At 40.7% G+C, this 17,160-nt stretch overlaps 1 protein-coding gene across 1 annotated transcript in view; it reads left to right on the top strand.

The window, feature by feature from the left end:
- RP1 (RP1 axonemal microtubule associated) overlaps window positions 1-17,160 on the top strand; it is a 202,090-nt gene that overhangs the window by 115,228 nt on the left and 69,702 nt on the right. The window contains exons 7-8 of the mRNA XM_058699582.1: window positions 2,131-2,282; window positions 5,574-5,652. Coding sequence (XP_058555565.1) covers window positions 2,131-2,282; window positions 5,574-5,652 — 231 coding nt within the window. The remainder of the gene's footprint in view (window positions 1-2,130; window positions 2,283-5,573; window positions 5,653-17,160) is intronic.

The raw sequence follows: 17,160 nt of genomic DNA on the forward strand, positions 1-17,160 counted from the left end.
TTCCTGATGGATTGTTACGGCTTGTGTAGGCGTGTATGCGCATGGGTAGAAGGGGTGAAAATGGCCATTACCCAGCTACCCAGTCTCCAGTATCAAAACTCTGTGCTTTCGCCGACAGGCAGTCAAGCATCCCTCCTTTGTCTCTAGCTTGGGTCCACTCCCTGCTTCTACACAGTCTGTGATCTCCACAGCCTGCCAGGTGGCACCTCTCTCCTGAGTTATGTCTCAGTGGGGGTGTGGTTCCAAACCCCTCACTTCTGAGGGCCCTGAAGCTTTGACCCACTCAGACCCCCTGAGGGAGGGTCTTGCTGAGCAATGGCTGGGTGCGGCCCACCTCCAGGAACGTTTGGGTGACTGTGCTGCAGATGTCCAGAGATCGTGGCCAGGTGCCAGCCCTCCCCAGAACAATTTCGTGCAGTTGTATGGCAGTGGCATTCCAGGGGTTATGGTGAATCACAACATACTTCTGGCACCAGGCTTCACCCTTAACATCCTTGTTCCAACACCAGTGAACGTGGCTGTTCTCTGGGGTCTGCTGGGCCCTTTTGCCTGTGGGGAGCCCACACGGCCTCTACCAAATGTCCTTCCAGCTGGGGAACTGCCTCTCCCCATGTGGCCTGTGGACCCTTCAGATCTTTCTATCTGCTCCTGGGGATTTCCCCTTCCCACCAGAGCTCTGGCAGGTGTCGAGCTGCAGAGTTTCAGACTCTGCATTCCCCTGTTTGTAGCATCTTAATGTTAAGAATTTAAGCCCTCTCCCTTTTCCTTTCTCCCTTTTTTCCTCAGTCCCTTGAGGCTCTTCCCAGTCTTTCTCTTTCTCTCCAGCTGTTTTCAAGGGGGGAATGCTTTTCCTGTACTCTCCCCCCTGTCTCCGTCCTCTCTCTGCAAGCAAAAACACTTCCCTGCCCTCTGCGGCTTTTCTCTCCCCCAGTTCACTTCTCCATGCTGCATACCTGCTCAGTTCTGTGGTTCAGGTTGTGCTGATTGTGGTGTTAATCCTCAAATCAGTTTTCTAGGTGTGCAAGATTGGTTGGTGTTGATCTGGCTGCGTTTCAGGGACGAGAGAGGCAAAAACACCTTCCATGCAGCTCTGCCGTCTTGGCCCCTCCTGGGTGCCGTTTAAATCCTACGGAGAATGTTTATATTTTTGCCTTGACAGGCACTTGACCCCCTGGTTAGTTTCCACCTGTCATCTGTGGGCTGTGGTTCCAATGTCAGTTTAGTTTTAAAAGCCTTTGTAGTGCTATTCATATCTGCCCTATATGTATGCTATTCACTGGTGAATCTGGGTCCTAGTTGGAGGTTTATCTGTTAGTTTAGATCTCAAGGTCTCTGGGACGCTGAAGAGGATAGAATCAGGGTCATGCATCTTCAGCTTAGGTGTGAGCCTGAGAGTTAATAAAGAGCTTTCGGGGTTTGCTTTTCTTCCATGACGCTCTTTGGTACTTTCGAGTTCCCTGGCTTCTAGTTTTGGTTGGTTAGCTGGTATTTTAGTTTTCCTGTTTGGATGTGCGTTTATGCACTCTTCCTATGTCCAGGGCCATGCACTGGTAGGACAGAGAGCAAAGAAAGCAGTGGAGTTTGGCCTCCCTCTGCTGAAGCCCAGATCTTCTGAACAGGCAAAAGTTCTCCCTCAGAGTGTTGCTTCCTGTGTGCTGCTGTGCTCAAGCACTGGCATGTGAGAGAATGAAGGAATGAAAGAGAAAATCAAATAGTGCAAAATCTCTACTGTCTGTGTGTCTTAGGAACTTTCTTTCCTGTGTGTTAAGCCCGAGCACGAGGGCTCTCCGGGGTTTCTTCGTCTGAACTCCAGTGCTTATTTCCAGGTTTTTCGTGAACTGAGTCCAGGATGGGAGATGCCAGAGGGCAAAAAATGACAAACATACTGCCACTTGGTACATCAAATTCTGGTCTTCTTCCTGAATGCTCCTGCTACGTTTTACTCTTCAGCATCTTCATATGGCTGCTTCTTGCATTTGTCGAGAGTTTATAGCTGTATTCAGTGGGAAGGACTGCATACGGCGTGTTACTGCATTTTAACTGGAACTGAACTCTACATTAGGTGGAAGTAATTTTTCTATCATATGACTAATTCTTGGCATATAAAGTTTATTTTTCTTTTGTTGCCAGTGACAGTATACGAAGTGCACGTGGCAACAGGTGAGCTTTGGAACGCTGGAACAGTAGCAAATGTCTACATTTCTGTCTATGGGGAAAAGGGAGATTCAGGATCCAGACAACTATTTCGATCAAAGAGCTCCTTCAGTTTTTTAAGAGGACAAGTAAGTGATAAAGTCCTTTGATTTTTTTTTACATGTGGTAAAAAATAAATAAAAGTTACCATCTTAACTGTTTTTAAGTTCACAGCTCACTAGTGGTAAATGTATTCACATTGTTGCACAATAGGTCTCCAGAAAGTTTTCATCCTGTAGAACTGAAACTCTGTACTCATTAAACAATTCCATATTTATCCTTCCCCTCAGCCCTTGGAAACCACCATTCTAATTTCTGTTTCTATAAATTTGACTACTGTAGATATCTCAAATAATTGGAATCATAAAGTAATTTTTTTTTCTTTTTAGTTTTAGGAGTAGAATATAGTGATTCATTGGTGCTCATCACAACAAGTGCCCTCCTTAATTCTCATCCTCCATTTAGCCCATTCCCCCCACCAATCTCCCCTCAACACTGTTTGTTCTCTATAGTTAAGAGTCTCTTATGGTTTGCCTTCCTCTCTCTCTTTTTTTCTTCCCCTATAGTCATCTGTTTTGTTTCTTAATTCTGTGTATGAGTGAGATCATATGATATTTGTCTTTCTTTGACTGACTCGTTTTGCTTGGTATAATATACTATACCTCCATCCACGTTGCTGCAAATGGCAAGATTTGCAAATAGCAAGAATAGAAATCCCAGAAATGGATCCACAACTATATGGTCAACTAATCTTCGACAAACCAGAAAGGAATATCCGATGGAAGAAAGACAGTCTCTTCAACCAATGGTGCCGGGAGAACTGGAAAGCAACATGCAGAAGAATGAAACTGGACCACTTTCTTACACCATACACAAAAATATATTCAAAATTGATGAAAGACATAAATGTGAGACAGGAAACTATCAAAATCCAGGCAGCAGTTGACCTCGGCCAGAGCAACTTCTTACTAGACATGCCGCCGAAGGCAAGGGAAACAAAAGCAAACGCAAACTATTGGAACTTCATCAAGGTAAAAAGCTTCTACACAGTGAAGGGAACAATCAATAAAACTAAAAGGCAGCCTACGGAATGGGAGAAGGTATTTGCAAAATACATATCTGATAAAGGGTTAGTATCCATCATCTGTAAAGAAGTTACCAAACTCGACACCCAAAAAACAAATAATACAGGTAAGAAATAGGCAGAAGACATAAACGGATGCTTTTGCAAAGAAGACATCCAGATGGTAATAGACACATGCAAAGATGCTCAACATTGCTCGTCATCAGGGAAATACAAATCAAAACCACGATGAGATACTACCTCACACTTGTCAGAATGATTACAGTTAACAACACAGAAAGCAACAGATGTTGGCAAGAATCTGGCGAAAGGGGAACCGTCTTGCACTGTTGGTAGGAATGCAACCTGATGCAGCCACTCTGGAAAACAGTATGGAGGTTTCTGAAAATTTTAAAAATGGAAGTACCCTGAGACTCTGCAATTGTACTATTAGGTATTTACCAAAAGGATACAAAAGTACTTATCTGAAGGGGTATATATACCCCAGTGTTTATGGAAGCATTATCAACAATAGCCAGACTATGGAGAGAGACCAAATATCCATCAACTGATGGACATGTATATATGATGGAGTATTATTCAGCCATCAAAAAGAATGAAATCTTGCCATTTGTAATGACGTGGATGGAGTTGTCAATATATTATGCTAAGTGAAACAAGTCTTTCAGAGAAAGACAAATATATGATTTTACTCGTACGTAAAATTTGTTAACTAACTAGAATTTAAATAAAAACTTGAAATAAAAAAACTTTCAGAGATCTTTATTTCTTTGTTTGGTTTCTGGAATTTGTTTTGTTCTTTTGACTGGGCTGTTTCCCTCTTTACATGCCCTGTGACCTTTTCTTGAGATTTGGCATTTGAAAAACTATCTTACCTAGTCTTAATGGACTGCATTGTGAAGGGAAGACCCTCACCCATGAGCCTGGCTGAACTTCCAGGGACTCTCATGCTTTTTTGGACTGTATCTTTTTTGGGCTTGTTTACATGTTTTTAACTCTTAATTTTCCTAGGCTGCTTGCTCCTTTTTCTCCTCCTGTGCTCATGTTCTCTTGCACTCCATCCTGCTATAGTTCACAACCTTTGTAGCTCTGACATGCCACAGTACTCTTCTCTGTTTTCATTGACTTCCAAAGTCTGCTGCCATTAGTACTTGAGTTAAGTGAGAGAGAATCAGTTCTTTGGGCAGCCCTCAGGGAAGCCAGAGTTTTGTATGCTTTGTCTACTCTTTTGTTTCTGTCCCAAGAGGATACAGGGTATGGAAGGTTTCCGCCCTGTTATAATGCACTATGCCAAGTAAGGGGAAGGCTATGAGCATGCAAGAAGTCACAAACTTTCCTACCTCTTGATGGAGTCCCTTTTTTATTATGCATTGGAGTGGGTACTGAAGCTTCCCATCTGGTATCCAGAATTTGCACAGAAGTATTCTGTTATTGTTATTGTTAAAATGGTATCTCCATTGGGGAGGGAGGGCTTGGTTTTCTCTAGTCCCTCATCTTGGTGAAGTCATTTCCTATTGTCTGATTTTTAAATCTACTTTTATAATGTTAAATGAGGTTTACTGTTAGATAACAACTTTCTCAGAGAATGACTTCTAAGGATAAAGTAAAATTTTAGTGTGAAAATATTTCAATATGTATAACTTACTATCTGATGAAAACGTTATTTTTTGTTTCTGGGTTATTTTCAACTGATATGCTGCATCATATATTTTTCTTGCATTTTAACCTATATATAATTATCTTAGATTTTATCAAAAGAACTCTGTACTCCTTACTTGTATCCATGTTCTGAATATGTAAACCTTTAGAGCACAAACATGAATAATTTTTATTGTAGCAGCCCATTGGGACTTCAGATACATGTTATAGATTTCCAATAATATTTGTATCAATATCCTAAAATCACTGTAGAAACATTATATTTGTCAATGGTCCATAAACATTGCTTAAAAAATTCCATCCTGGGACAGGTAAGAGTTGGTTGTATTCAAAGGGATGACAACTTTTAGTATATTTTATAATTATTACTTTTATATTATTATTATTATTTGAAACCTGTATTTGTAGAGAGTCCCCAAATTTGTGTTTTCATAATGAAATATTGGCAACAAAAAGACGTGTGGGGGATAGGTTCTACAAATTAATATTGTTTTATCTTTAAATAGTTAAATTAGATTTGTGTGTTTACTAACTGCACCCGGTTCTTTTCACAATTTTTAGTGTATCTTAATTTATAATCTTGTAACAAATCAGACTCATAATCCAGATATAGTTATCCTTTTTTGATTTGTTACAGACTGACACCTTCTCCCTAGAAGCTGTGCACCTTGGGGATCTATATAAGATTGTCATAGGCCATGATGGACTTGGCCCGGGTAAGAGCTTACATTAGTAGATATGTAAGGTTTGATTCCTTTCTAGTCACGTACAACTCTGTACAAATTTGGATAATAATTGTAGGAAACTTATGATAAATTCATCTTTAAGTATTGGCTATCTGAAATTAAAGTATTGAACCCAAATGTTCTTTAAATTTTAAGTAGGTGTGCCTTTCTTTTAATGCCATAGGCTTGTCCAAGTGGATGCTCTGCCTAGAATGCCAGAAGGAGTGCTGCATGAATGTTGGCAGAATGTGGGACTCACGTACTGTGGCACGTGGCCGCATTCTAGCTCTGGGATGGTACTTGTGGACCGAGCAGCGGTGCCTGCCGGCAGTGACAGTCCATGGGGTGCCAGCATTAGTGCCAGCAGGCGCATGTCACATGTTAAGGAGGCTGCGTCGGTAGCAGGTTCTCAGCTGTGTTTTCCGCTGCCACTTTGCTTATGCTTCTTCCTCCGTCTTCCCGTCAGTTCTGTGAGATGACCCACATCTTCCCAATAAGTACGTTTTCTCTTGCTGTGAAAAAAGAGAACCATAAGACAAACGGAGTCTTTACCAAAAGATAGGAGTACTAAAGTGTACATACCACAAAAAGGATCAAAAATTAAAAAGCATCAAATAAGAGGGTAAACTGTTTTACTAAAAGGTAGCAATGCGCGATTTTCAAAGTGTCTAGACAAAGTTTTCTTATGAATATGCTGCAAGTGTGTTTAAATAATTAGTGACAGAATCAGCAAGGTGAAAAAGCTGGTTCAAAGGAGGTTGCATGAAACTGAAACATACATTCGTATAGTCTGAAAACAAAAAGAACGGTGAATAAGATTGATAAATTAAAAATGTGGCTAATGTTCTCGGACAGTAAAAACATACCTGTAGTGTTGTCTTCTCTCCTGGATGTATTTGTTTATATTTTGACAAGACTCAAATCTTTTGCACTTTATTTTTTTTCAGTTGATGGCTAATTTTATGATCTGGGCCCAGTCCGTAGTCAACACTGTGTTGTAGCATTACGCTTCTGCCAGGAGTCAGATGGCTGTAAGGCCGATTTGTTAGACTGTGCTCTAGAACGACGTTAATAGGATGTGTTCGTGTGCCCAAGCTAACACTTACATGTCAGCTGATCCAATTTTGTAAACATTTTTGGTGGATCTGCTATGTGCAAAGTACTGTGCTGAATACTTTCTGTAGTAAATACAAGGGTGACCAACGTGGGATGCCTGCCCTTTAGTCTACCAAGAGCTAGCAAGATGATTTTAAATCCTAACAAGTTTGGGACAACACCTTGCTTCCTAATTCTAGTTGAAAGTCCTGTCTTTTTTTCCTCCAAATTCTGATTTTCTTAGTTTATCTAAATGGAATCTAAGTAACCGATATACCGTTGCTGTGACATAATGAAGAGAATATTAGAATGTTAGCCAGCAACGCAGATTTGAATTCGGGCCCTGTCATTTGTTGATTTTTTGATCTTGAGCGAATCACTTGACCTCTCTGAGTTTCCGTTCATCCTCTGTAAAACGAGATGAATACCTCATATGGTTATTGTGAGGATTCTGTGAGGTTGTTTATGAATGGCAAAGCAGTATACATTTGACAGTGAATTGTCAATAGATAGTCACTAGAATTTCTTAAATTACATTTTATTTCTTAATTTTATTTTTATTTTTTAAAGAAAAGTGTGGGATTTAATCTTTACTTACAGGACAGTGCAGTATATGAGATCCACACAAAAGTAAGAAACCCGCTAAGAGCAGAAGCTCCATGAGTTTGCACAGTTCAGAATTGTTCAAGTAGAGGTTCCACACTAAATAACAAAACACGTTTACAAAGAGTTCTTCGTAGAGAAACACTAACAGACCTGCTCCAAATATTTGTTGTGTACAACAAACAACTTTATGCTTCAGCTGTATGATTTAAAAGTTAAAGGTCTCAGGAGCACCACCCCGATCTTGGGATGGATAGTCTTCAGAGGTAGTTTCTGGTCCAATATTTAGATTTGAATCACATTTTAAATACCAATTCAATATGTTGTTTTGTAAGATTAGTTCATTTTCTTTCATTTCCGCATTTTCTGTATGTATATTGTAAGAAGGAAACTAAAAACTCCTCTTATAATCTTGCTCCTTTCACCTCTCTCCACCTCTTTATTTGTACAGTCAGAGGTATTTATCTAAGAGCACTTGTGGGAGTTGGTGGTGATGGAAATTCCTAGGCTAAAAAGGATTAGAAGTAGCCAGCATTTACCTCTTTACTACATTTGGCTACTTCCCTTGGATTCATTCAGCCAACCTTTCTCGAGTCTTTGTTACATGCAAATTGCTGTCCTTGTTTTAGGAATGGAAAGGTGTCTCCTCCATATGTCCATCTCCGTTCTACCACCTTGGATATTTGTCTGTATAGTGTGGTGCTAATTCTGTAGGAAAATAGAACTTCAGTATCTACCAAGTCCCTGACCGCAGGTGGTTAAGGTATAGTTGTTACTGTATTTGTTTTTATTTAAATTTTAGTTAGTTAATGTACAGTGCTATATTGGTTTCAGGAGTTGAGTTCACTGATTCAACACCCAGTGCTCATCACAGGTGCTCTCCTTAATACCCAGCACCCATCTAACCCATCCCTTCACGCGTCTCCCCTCCAGCAACCCTCATTTTGTTCTCTATGGTTAAGAGTCTCTTAGGGTTTGTTTCCCTTTCTTCTCTTCCCCCCACCCTTCTCATATGTTCATCTGTTTTGTTTCTTAAATTCCACATATGAGTGAAGTCATATGGTATTTATCTTTCTCTGATTGATTTAACTGTTATTATTTATTTATGCTAAATAAAATATTTTGGCTCCATCCACGTCATTACAAATGGCAAGATTTCATTCTTTTTGATGGATGAGTAATACTCCATTGCATTTATATGTGTGTGTGTGTGCACGTGCGCGCACACACACACACACACACACACACCCCACATATTCTTTATCCATTCGTTAGTCAGTGGACATTTAGGCTCTCTCCATAGTTTGGCTATTGTTGATAATGCTGCTGTAAACATTGGGATGCATGTACACCTTCAAATCTATATTTTTGTATCCTTTGGGTAAATACCTAATACTGCAATTGTCAGGTTGTAGGGTATTCCCCTATTTTTAGTTTTTGGAGACATGTCCATACTGTTCTCCAGAGTGACTGCATCAGTTTACATTCCCACCAGCAGTGCAAGAAGGCTCCCCTTTCTCTGCCTCCTCGCCAACATCTGTTGTTTCCTGTGTTGTTAATTTTAGCCATTCTGACAGGTGTGAGATGGTATCTCATTGTGGTTTTGGTTTGTACTTCCCTGATGATGAGTGATGTGGAGCATATTTTCCTGTGTCTGTTAGCCATCTGGATGTCTTCTTTGGAAAAGTGTCTTTTGGGGCACCTGCGTAGCTCAGTTGGTTGAGTTCCTGATTTCGCCTCAGGTCTTGATCTTGCAGTTCGTGAATTTGAGTCCCACGTTGGGCTTGCTACTGTCAGTGCGCAGAGCCCACTTTGGATCCTTTGTCTCCCTCTTTCTGCCCCTCCCCTGCTCATGTTCTCTCTCTCAAAAATAAATATGAATATTAAAAAAAAGAAAAGTGTCTATTCATGTCTTCTGCCCATTTCTTAACTGGGTTGTTTGTTTTTTGTGTGTTGAGTTCGATAAATTCTTTATAGAATTCTTTATTTTGGATCTGTATAATCAGATCAGATACATTATTTGCAGATATCTTCTCCCATTCCATAGGCTGCCATTTAGTTTTGTTGATTGTTTCCTTCACTGTGCAGAAGCTTTTTATCTTAATGAGGTCCCAGTAATCACGTTTGTGACACGTCTAGTAAGAAATTTCTGTGCCAAGGACTAGGATTTTGATGCTCCTTTAGGATTTTGATGGTTTCCTGTTTCAGTTTATGTCTTTCATCCATTTTGAATATATTTTTGTATCTGATGTAAGAAAGTGGTCCAGTTTCATTCTTCTGCCTGTCACCATCCACTTTTACTAACACCGTTTGTTGAAGAGACTGTCTTTTTTCTATTGGATATTTCCTGCTTTGTTGAAGATGACTAGACCATATAGTTGTGGGTCCATTTCTGGATTTTTTATTCTGTTCCATTGATCTAGGTGTCTGTGTGCCAATCCCATACTGTCTTGACTACAGCTTAAAAATACTGTTATTTTTAACTTACATCCGTTTTATAATTCAAGAAGTAATAACATGCTAAGGATACTTTCTGAAATAGTCTCCAACTACTATTTCACTATTGCTATTACAAATTTTGTCTCTCAGAAAGTCTTAATTAGAATCTCCTTCAGAGAGTGATTTGTTTTAAAGAAATTTTTTTTAATGTTTATTTTTAAGAGGGAGAGACCGAGTACGAGCAGGGGAGGGGCAGAAAGGGAGGGAGACACAGAATCCAAAGCAGACTCTAGGCTCTGAGCCGTCAGCACAGAGCCTGACACAGGGCTCAAACCCACGAACCATGAGATCATGACCTGAGCCGAAGTCTGGTGCTTACCTGACTGAGCCACCCAGATACCCCTTGAGTCCTTTGTTTTTTTTATTTATTTATTTATTTATTTATTTTTTTAATTGAAAAATTAAATTTAATTGAGTTTAATGTACATTTTTTTCAATTCTCATATTTGTTATTGTTAGTCACTTCATGTAGAAAAAATGAAAATAATGACATAGATATTATACTCTGTGCCCTATGAGTAGAAACCAGGAAAATCAGTGAAAGGCTGACTTAGTATTTTTTTTTTTTATAAAAATTTTTATTTATTTATTTATTTTTTATTTTTTATTTTTTAATATATGAAATTTACTGTCAAATTGGTTTCCATACAACACCCAGTGCTCATCCCAAAAGGTGCCCTCCTCAATACCCATCACCCACCCTGCCCTCCCTCCCACCCCCCATCAACCCTCAGTTTGTTCTCAGTTTTTAACAGTCTCTTATGCTTTGGCTCTCTCCCACTCTAACCTCTTTTTTTTTTTTTTTTTCCCTTCCCCTCCCCCATGGGTTTCTGTTACGTTTCTCAGGATCCACATAAGAGTGAAACCATATGGTATCTGTCTTTCTCTGTATGGCTTATTTCACTTAGCATCACACTCTCCAGTTCCATCCACGTTGCTACAAAAGGCCATATTTCATTCTTTCTCATTGCCACGTAGTATTCCATTGTGTATATAAACCACAATTTCTTTATCCATTCATCAGTTGATGGACATTTAGGCTCTTTCCATAATTTGGCGATTGTTGAGAGTGCTGCTATAAACATTGGGGTACAAGTGCCCCTATGCATCAGTACTCCTGTATCCCTTGGATAAATTCCTAGCAGTGCTATTGCTGGGTCATAGGGTAGGTCTATTTTTAATTTTTTGAGGAACCTCCACACTGCTTTCCAGAGCGGCTGCACCAATTTGCATTCCCACCAACAGTGCAAGAGGGTTCCCGTCTCTCCACATCCTCTCCAGCATCTATAGTCTCCTGATTTCTTCATTTTGGCCACTCTGACTGGCGTGAGGTGGTATCTGAGTGTGGTTTTGATTTGTATTTCCCTGATGAGGAGCGACGTTGAACATCTTTTCATGTGCCTGTTGGCCATCCGGATGTCTTCTTTAGAGAAGTGTCTATTCATGTTTTCTGCCCATTTCTTCACTGGGTTATTTGTTTTTCGGGTGTGGAGTTTGATGAGCTCTTTATAGATTTTGGATACTAGCCCTTTGTCCGATGTGTCATTTGCAAATATCTTTTCCCATTCCGTTGGTTGCCTTTTAGTTTTGTTGGTTGTTTCCTTTGCTGTGCAGAAGCTTTTTATCTTCATAAGGTCCCAGTAATTCACTTTTGCTTTTAATTCCCTTGCCTTTGGGGATGTGCCGAGTAAGAGATTGCTACGGCTGAGGTCAGAGAGGTCTTTTCCTGCTTTCTCCTCTAAGGTTTTGATGGTTTCCTGTCTCACATTCAGGTCCTTTATCCATTTTGAGTTTATTTTTGTGAATGGTGTGAGAAAGTGGTCTAGTTTCAACCTTCTGCATGTTGCTGTCCAGTTCTCCCAGCACCATTTGTTAAAGAGACTGTCTTTTTTCCATTGGATGTTCTTTCCTGCTTTGTCAAAAATGAGTTGGCCATACGTTTGTGGGTCTAGTTCTGGGGTTTCTATTCGATTCCATTGGTCTATGTGTCTGTTTTTATGCCAATACCATGCTGTCTTGATGATGACAGCTTTGTAGTAGAGGCTAAAGTCTGGGATTGTGATGCCTCCTGCTTTGGTCTTCTTCTTCAAAATTACTTTGGCTATTCGGGGCCTTTTGTGGTTCCATATGAATTTTAGGATTGCTTGTTCTAGTTTCGAGAAGAATGCTGGTGCAATTTTGATTGGGATTGCATTGAATGTGTAGATAGCTTTGGGTAGTATTGACATTTTGACAATATTTATTCTTCCAATCCATGAGCAGGGAATGTCTTTCCATTTCTTTATATCTTCTTCAATTACCTGCATAAGCTTTCTATAGTTTTCAGCATACAGATCTTTTACATCTTTGGTTAGATTTATTCCTAGGTATTTTATGCTTCTTGATGCAATTGTGAATGGGATCAGTTTCTTTATTTGTCTTTCTGTTGCTTCATTGTTAGTGTATAAGAATGCAACTGATTTCTGTACATTGATTTTGTATCCTGCAACTTTGCTGAATTCATGTATCAGTTCTAGCAGACTTTTGGTGGAGTCTATCGGATTTTCCATGTAGAATATCATGTCATCTGCAAAAAGCGAAAGCTTGACTTCATCTTTGCCAATTTGGATGCCTTTGATTTCCTTTTGTTGTCTGATTGCTGATGCTAGAACTTCCAGCACTATATTAAACAACAGCGGTGAGAGTGGGCATCCCTGTCGTGTTCCTGATCTCAGGGAAAAAGCTCTCAGTTTTTCCCCATTGAGGATGATGTTAGCTGTGGGCTTTTCATAAATGGCTTTTATGATCTTTAAGTATGTTCCTTCTATCCCGACTTTCTCCAGGGTTTTTATTAAGAAAGGGTGCTGGATTTTGTCAAAGGCCTTTTCTGCATCGATTGACAGGATCATATGGTTCTTCTCTTTTTTTTTGTTAATGTGATGTATCACGTTGATCGATTTGCGAATGTTGAACCAGCCCTGCATCCCAGGAATGAATCCCACTTGATCATGGTGAATAATTCTTTTTATATGCTGTTGAATTCGATTTGCTAGTATCTTATTGAGAATTTTTGCATCCATATTCATCAGGGATATTGGTCTGTAGTTCTCTTTTTTTACTGGGTCTCTGTCTGGTTTAGGAATCAAAGTAATACTGGCTTCATAGAATGAGTCTGGAAGTTTTCCTTCCCTTTCTATTTCTTGGAATAGCTTGAGAAGGATAGGTATTATCTCTGCTTTAAACGTCTGGTAGAACTCCCCTGGGAAGCCATCTGGTCCTGGACTCTTATTTGTTGGGAGATTTTTGATAACCGATTCAATTTCTTCGCTGGTTATGGGTCTGTTCAAGCTTTCTATTTCCTCCTGATTGAGTTTTGGAAGAGTGTGGGTGTTTAGGAATTTGTCCATTTCTTCAAGGTTGTCCAATTTGTTGGCATATAATTTTTCATAGTATTCCCTGATAATTGTTTGTATCTCTGAGGGATTGGTTGTAATCATTCCATTTTCATTCATGATTTTATCTATTTGGGTCACCTCCCTTTTCTTTTTGAGAAGCCTGGCTAGAGGTTTGTCAATTTTGTTTATTTTTTCAAAAAACCAACTCTTGGTTTCGTTGATCTGCTCTACAGTTTTTTTAGATTCTATATTGTTTATTTCTGCTCTGATCTTTATGATTTCTCTTCTTCTGCTGGGTTTAGGCTGCCTTTGCTGTTCTGCTTCTATTTCCTTTAGGTGTGCTGTTAGATTTTGTATTTGTGATTTTTCTTGTTTCTTGAGATAGGCCTGGATTGCAATGTATTTTCCTCTCAGGACTGCCTTCGCTGCGTCCCAAAGCGTTTGGATTGTTGTATTTTCATTTTCGTTTGTTTCCATATATTTTTTAATTTCTTCTCTAATTGCCTGGTTGACCCATTCATTCTTTAGTAGGGTGTTCTTTAACCTCCATGCTTTTGGAGGTTTTCCAGACTTTTTCCTGTGGTTGATTTCAAGCTTCATAGCATTGTGGTCTGAAAGTATGCATGGTATAATTTCAATTCTTGTAAACTTATGAAGGGCTGTTTTGTGACCCAGTATATGATCTATCTTGGAGAATGTTCCATGTGCACTCGAGAAGAAAGTATATTCTGTTGCTTTGGGATGCAGAGTTCTAAATATATCTGTCAAGTCCATCTGATCCAATGTATCATTCAGGGCCCTTGTTTCTTTATTGACTGTGTGTCTAGATGATCTATCCATTTCTGTAAGTGGGGTGTTAAAGTCCCCTGCAATGACCACATTCTTATCAATAAGGTTGCTTTTGTTTATGAGTAACTGTTTTATATATGTGGGGGCTCCGGTATTTGGCGCATAGACATTTATAATTGTTAGCTCTTCCTGATGGATAGACCCTGTAATTATTATATAATGCCCTTCTTCATCTCTTGTTACAGCCTTTAATTTAAAGTCTAGTTTGTCTGATATAAGTATGGCTACTCCAGCTTTCTTTTGGCTTCCAGTAGCATGGTAAATAGTTCTCCATCCCCTCACTCTCAATCTAAAGGTGTCCTCAGATCTAAAATGAGTCTCTTGTAGACAGCAAATAGATGGGTCTTGTTTTTTTATCCATTCTGATACCCTATGTCTTTTGGTTGGCGCATTCAATCCATTTACATTCAGTGTTATTATAGAAAGATACGGGTTTAGAGTCATTGTGATGTCTGTATGTTTTATGCTTGTAGTGATGACTCTGGTACTTTGTCTCACAGGATCCCCCTTAGGATCTCTTGTAGGGCTGGTTTCGTGGTGACAAATTCCTTCAGTTTTTGTTTGTTTGGGAAGACCTTTATCTCTCCTTCTATTCTAAATGACAGACTTGCTGGATAAAGGATTCTCGGCTGCATATTTTTTCTGTTTAGCACACTGAAGATACCGTGCCAAGCCTTTCTGGCCTGCCAAGTTTCAAAGGAGAGATCAGTCACGAGTCTTATAGGTCTCCCTTTATATGTGAGGGCACGTTTATCCCTTGCTGCTTTCAGAATTTTTTCTTTATCCTTGTATTTTGCCAGTTTCACTATGATATGTCGTGCAGAAGATCGATTCAAGTTACGTCTGAAGGGAGTTCTCTGTGCCTCTTGGATTTCAATGCCTTTTTCCTTCCCCAGTTCAGGGAAGTTCTCAGCTATAATTTCTTCAAGTACCCCTTCAGCACCTTTCCCTCTCTCTTCCTCCTCTGGGATACCAATTATGCGTATATTATTTCTTTTTAGTGTATCACTTAGTTCTCTAATTTTCCCCTCATACTCCTGGATTTTTTTATCTCTCTTTCTTTCAGCTTCCTCTTTCTCCATAACTTTATCTTCTAGTTCACCTATTCTCTCCTCTGCCTCTTCAATCCGAGCCGTCGTGGTTTCCATTTTGTTTTGCATTTCGTTTAAAGCGTTTTTCAGCTCCTCGTGACTGTTCCTTAGTCCCTTGATCTCTGTAGCAAGAGATTCTCTGCTGTCCTGTATACTGTTTTCAAGCCCAGCGATTAATTTTATGACTATTATTCTAAATTCACTTTCTGTTATATTATTTAAATCCTTTTTGATCAGTTCATTAGCTGTTGTTATTTCCTGGAGATTCTTCTGAGGGGAATTCTTCCGTTTGGTCATTTTGGACAGTCCCTGGAGCGGTGAGGACCTGCAGGGCACTTCCCCCGTGCTGTGGTGTATAACTGGAGTTGGTGGGCGGGGCCGCAGTCCGACCTGATGTCTGCCCCCAGCCCACCGCTGGGGCCACAGTCAGACTGGTGTGTGCCTTCTCTTCCCCTCTCCTAGGGGCGGGATTCACTGTGGGGTGGTGTGGCCCGTCTGGTCTACTTGCACACTGCCAGGCTTGTGGTGCTGGGGAGCTGGCGTATTAGCTGGGGTGGGTAGGCAAGGTGCACGGGGGCGGGAGGGGCAGGCTTAGCTCGCTTCTCCTTAGGTGATCCACTTCAGGAGGGGCCCTGTGGCAGCGGGAGGGAGTCAGATCCGCTGCCGGAGGTTTGGCTCCGCAGAAGCACAGAGTTGGGTGTTTGCGCGGAGCGAGCAAGTTCCCTGGCAGGAACTGGTTCTCTTTGGGATTTTGGCTGGGGGATGGGCGGGGGAGATGGCGCTGGCGAGCGCCTTTGTTCCCCGCCAAGCTGAGCTCTGCCGTCCGGGGGCTCAGCAGCTCTCCCTCCCTTTGTCCTCCAGCCTTCCCGCTTTCTGAGCAGAGCTGTTAACTTATGACCTCCCAGACGCTAAGTCGCGCTTGCTGTCGGAACACAGTCCGTCCGGCCCCTCCGCTTTTGCCAGCCCAACTCGGGGGCTCTGCTTGGCCGGCGAGCCGCCCCTCCGCCCCGGCTCCCTCCCGCCAGTCCGTGGAGCGCGCACCGCCTCGCCGCCCTTCCTACCCTCTTCCGTGGGCCTCTCGTCTGCGCTTGGCTCCGGAGACTCCGTTCTGCTAATCCTCTGGCGGTTTTCTGGGTTCTTTAGGCAGGTGTAGGTGGAATCTAAGTGATCAGCAGGACGCGCGGTGAGCCCAGCGTCCTCCTACGCCGCCATCTTCCGGAACTTGAATCGAGTCCTTTGTTTTTAAGAGGTGAAGAACACTGAAGTTACTTAATAAATTCTAGTAGACTTATGTTGCAGTGAAATTTGGCAACACTTGTTGAGTAACTTGATAAAATACTGTTTCTTGTCATAATCAAGGGTGAAGATCTCAGTGGTTAAAATTTACTAGTAATCAAATGGTCTCATAATTTTCTTAACTTCCAGTCCTTTGAATAACATCTCAGAGGGAGCCTCTGTAGAATAAAAAGATATTATTTGATTAAAAATGATAAAATTTTTCAAAAATGTGGTAGCATTTTGTAGCAGAGAGAAGTTTAACCACAGGAAGAAATGTTGGAAGGGTAACGCACCAAAACAAAGACATATTTGTTTAAGTACCCTACATTATGTGAATATAATTCTTCCTTCTGTTAAGACTGTAAACTACACTGTATGAATATGTGTATTGCATGTTTACAAACTGCTATGCTTCTTTATATGTGAGACTTAAGTTATCACAAAGCGTGTTGAAATTGTATTATGCTCTTTTGGGTGTGCGGCAGTAGGTTTTTTTTTTTTTTTAATTTTTTTTAATGTTTATTATTTAGTTTTTGAGAGAGACACAGAGTGCGAGTTGGGGGGGCGGGCAGAGAGAGAGGGAGACACAGAATCTGAAACAGGCTCCAGGCTCTGAGCTGTCAGCACAGAGCCGGACGCGGGGCTGGGACCCACAAACTGTGAGATCGTGACCTGAGCCAAAGTCGGACGCTTAACCGACTGAGCCACCC

The sequence above is a fragment of the Neofelis nebulosa genome, chromosome 14 (genome assembly GCF_028018385.1).
Source record: "Neofelis nebulosa isolate mNeoNeb1 chromosome 14, mNeoNeb1.pri, whole genome shotgun sequence".
Taxonomy (NCBI): domain Eukaryota; kingdom Metazoa; phylum Chordata; class Mammalia; order Carnivora; family Felidae; genus Neofelis; species Neofelis nebulosa.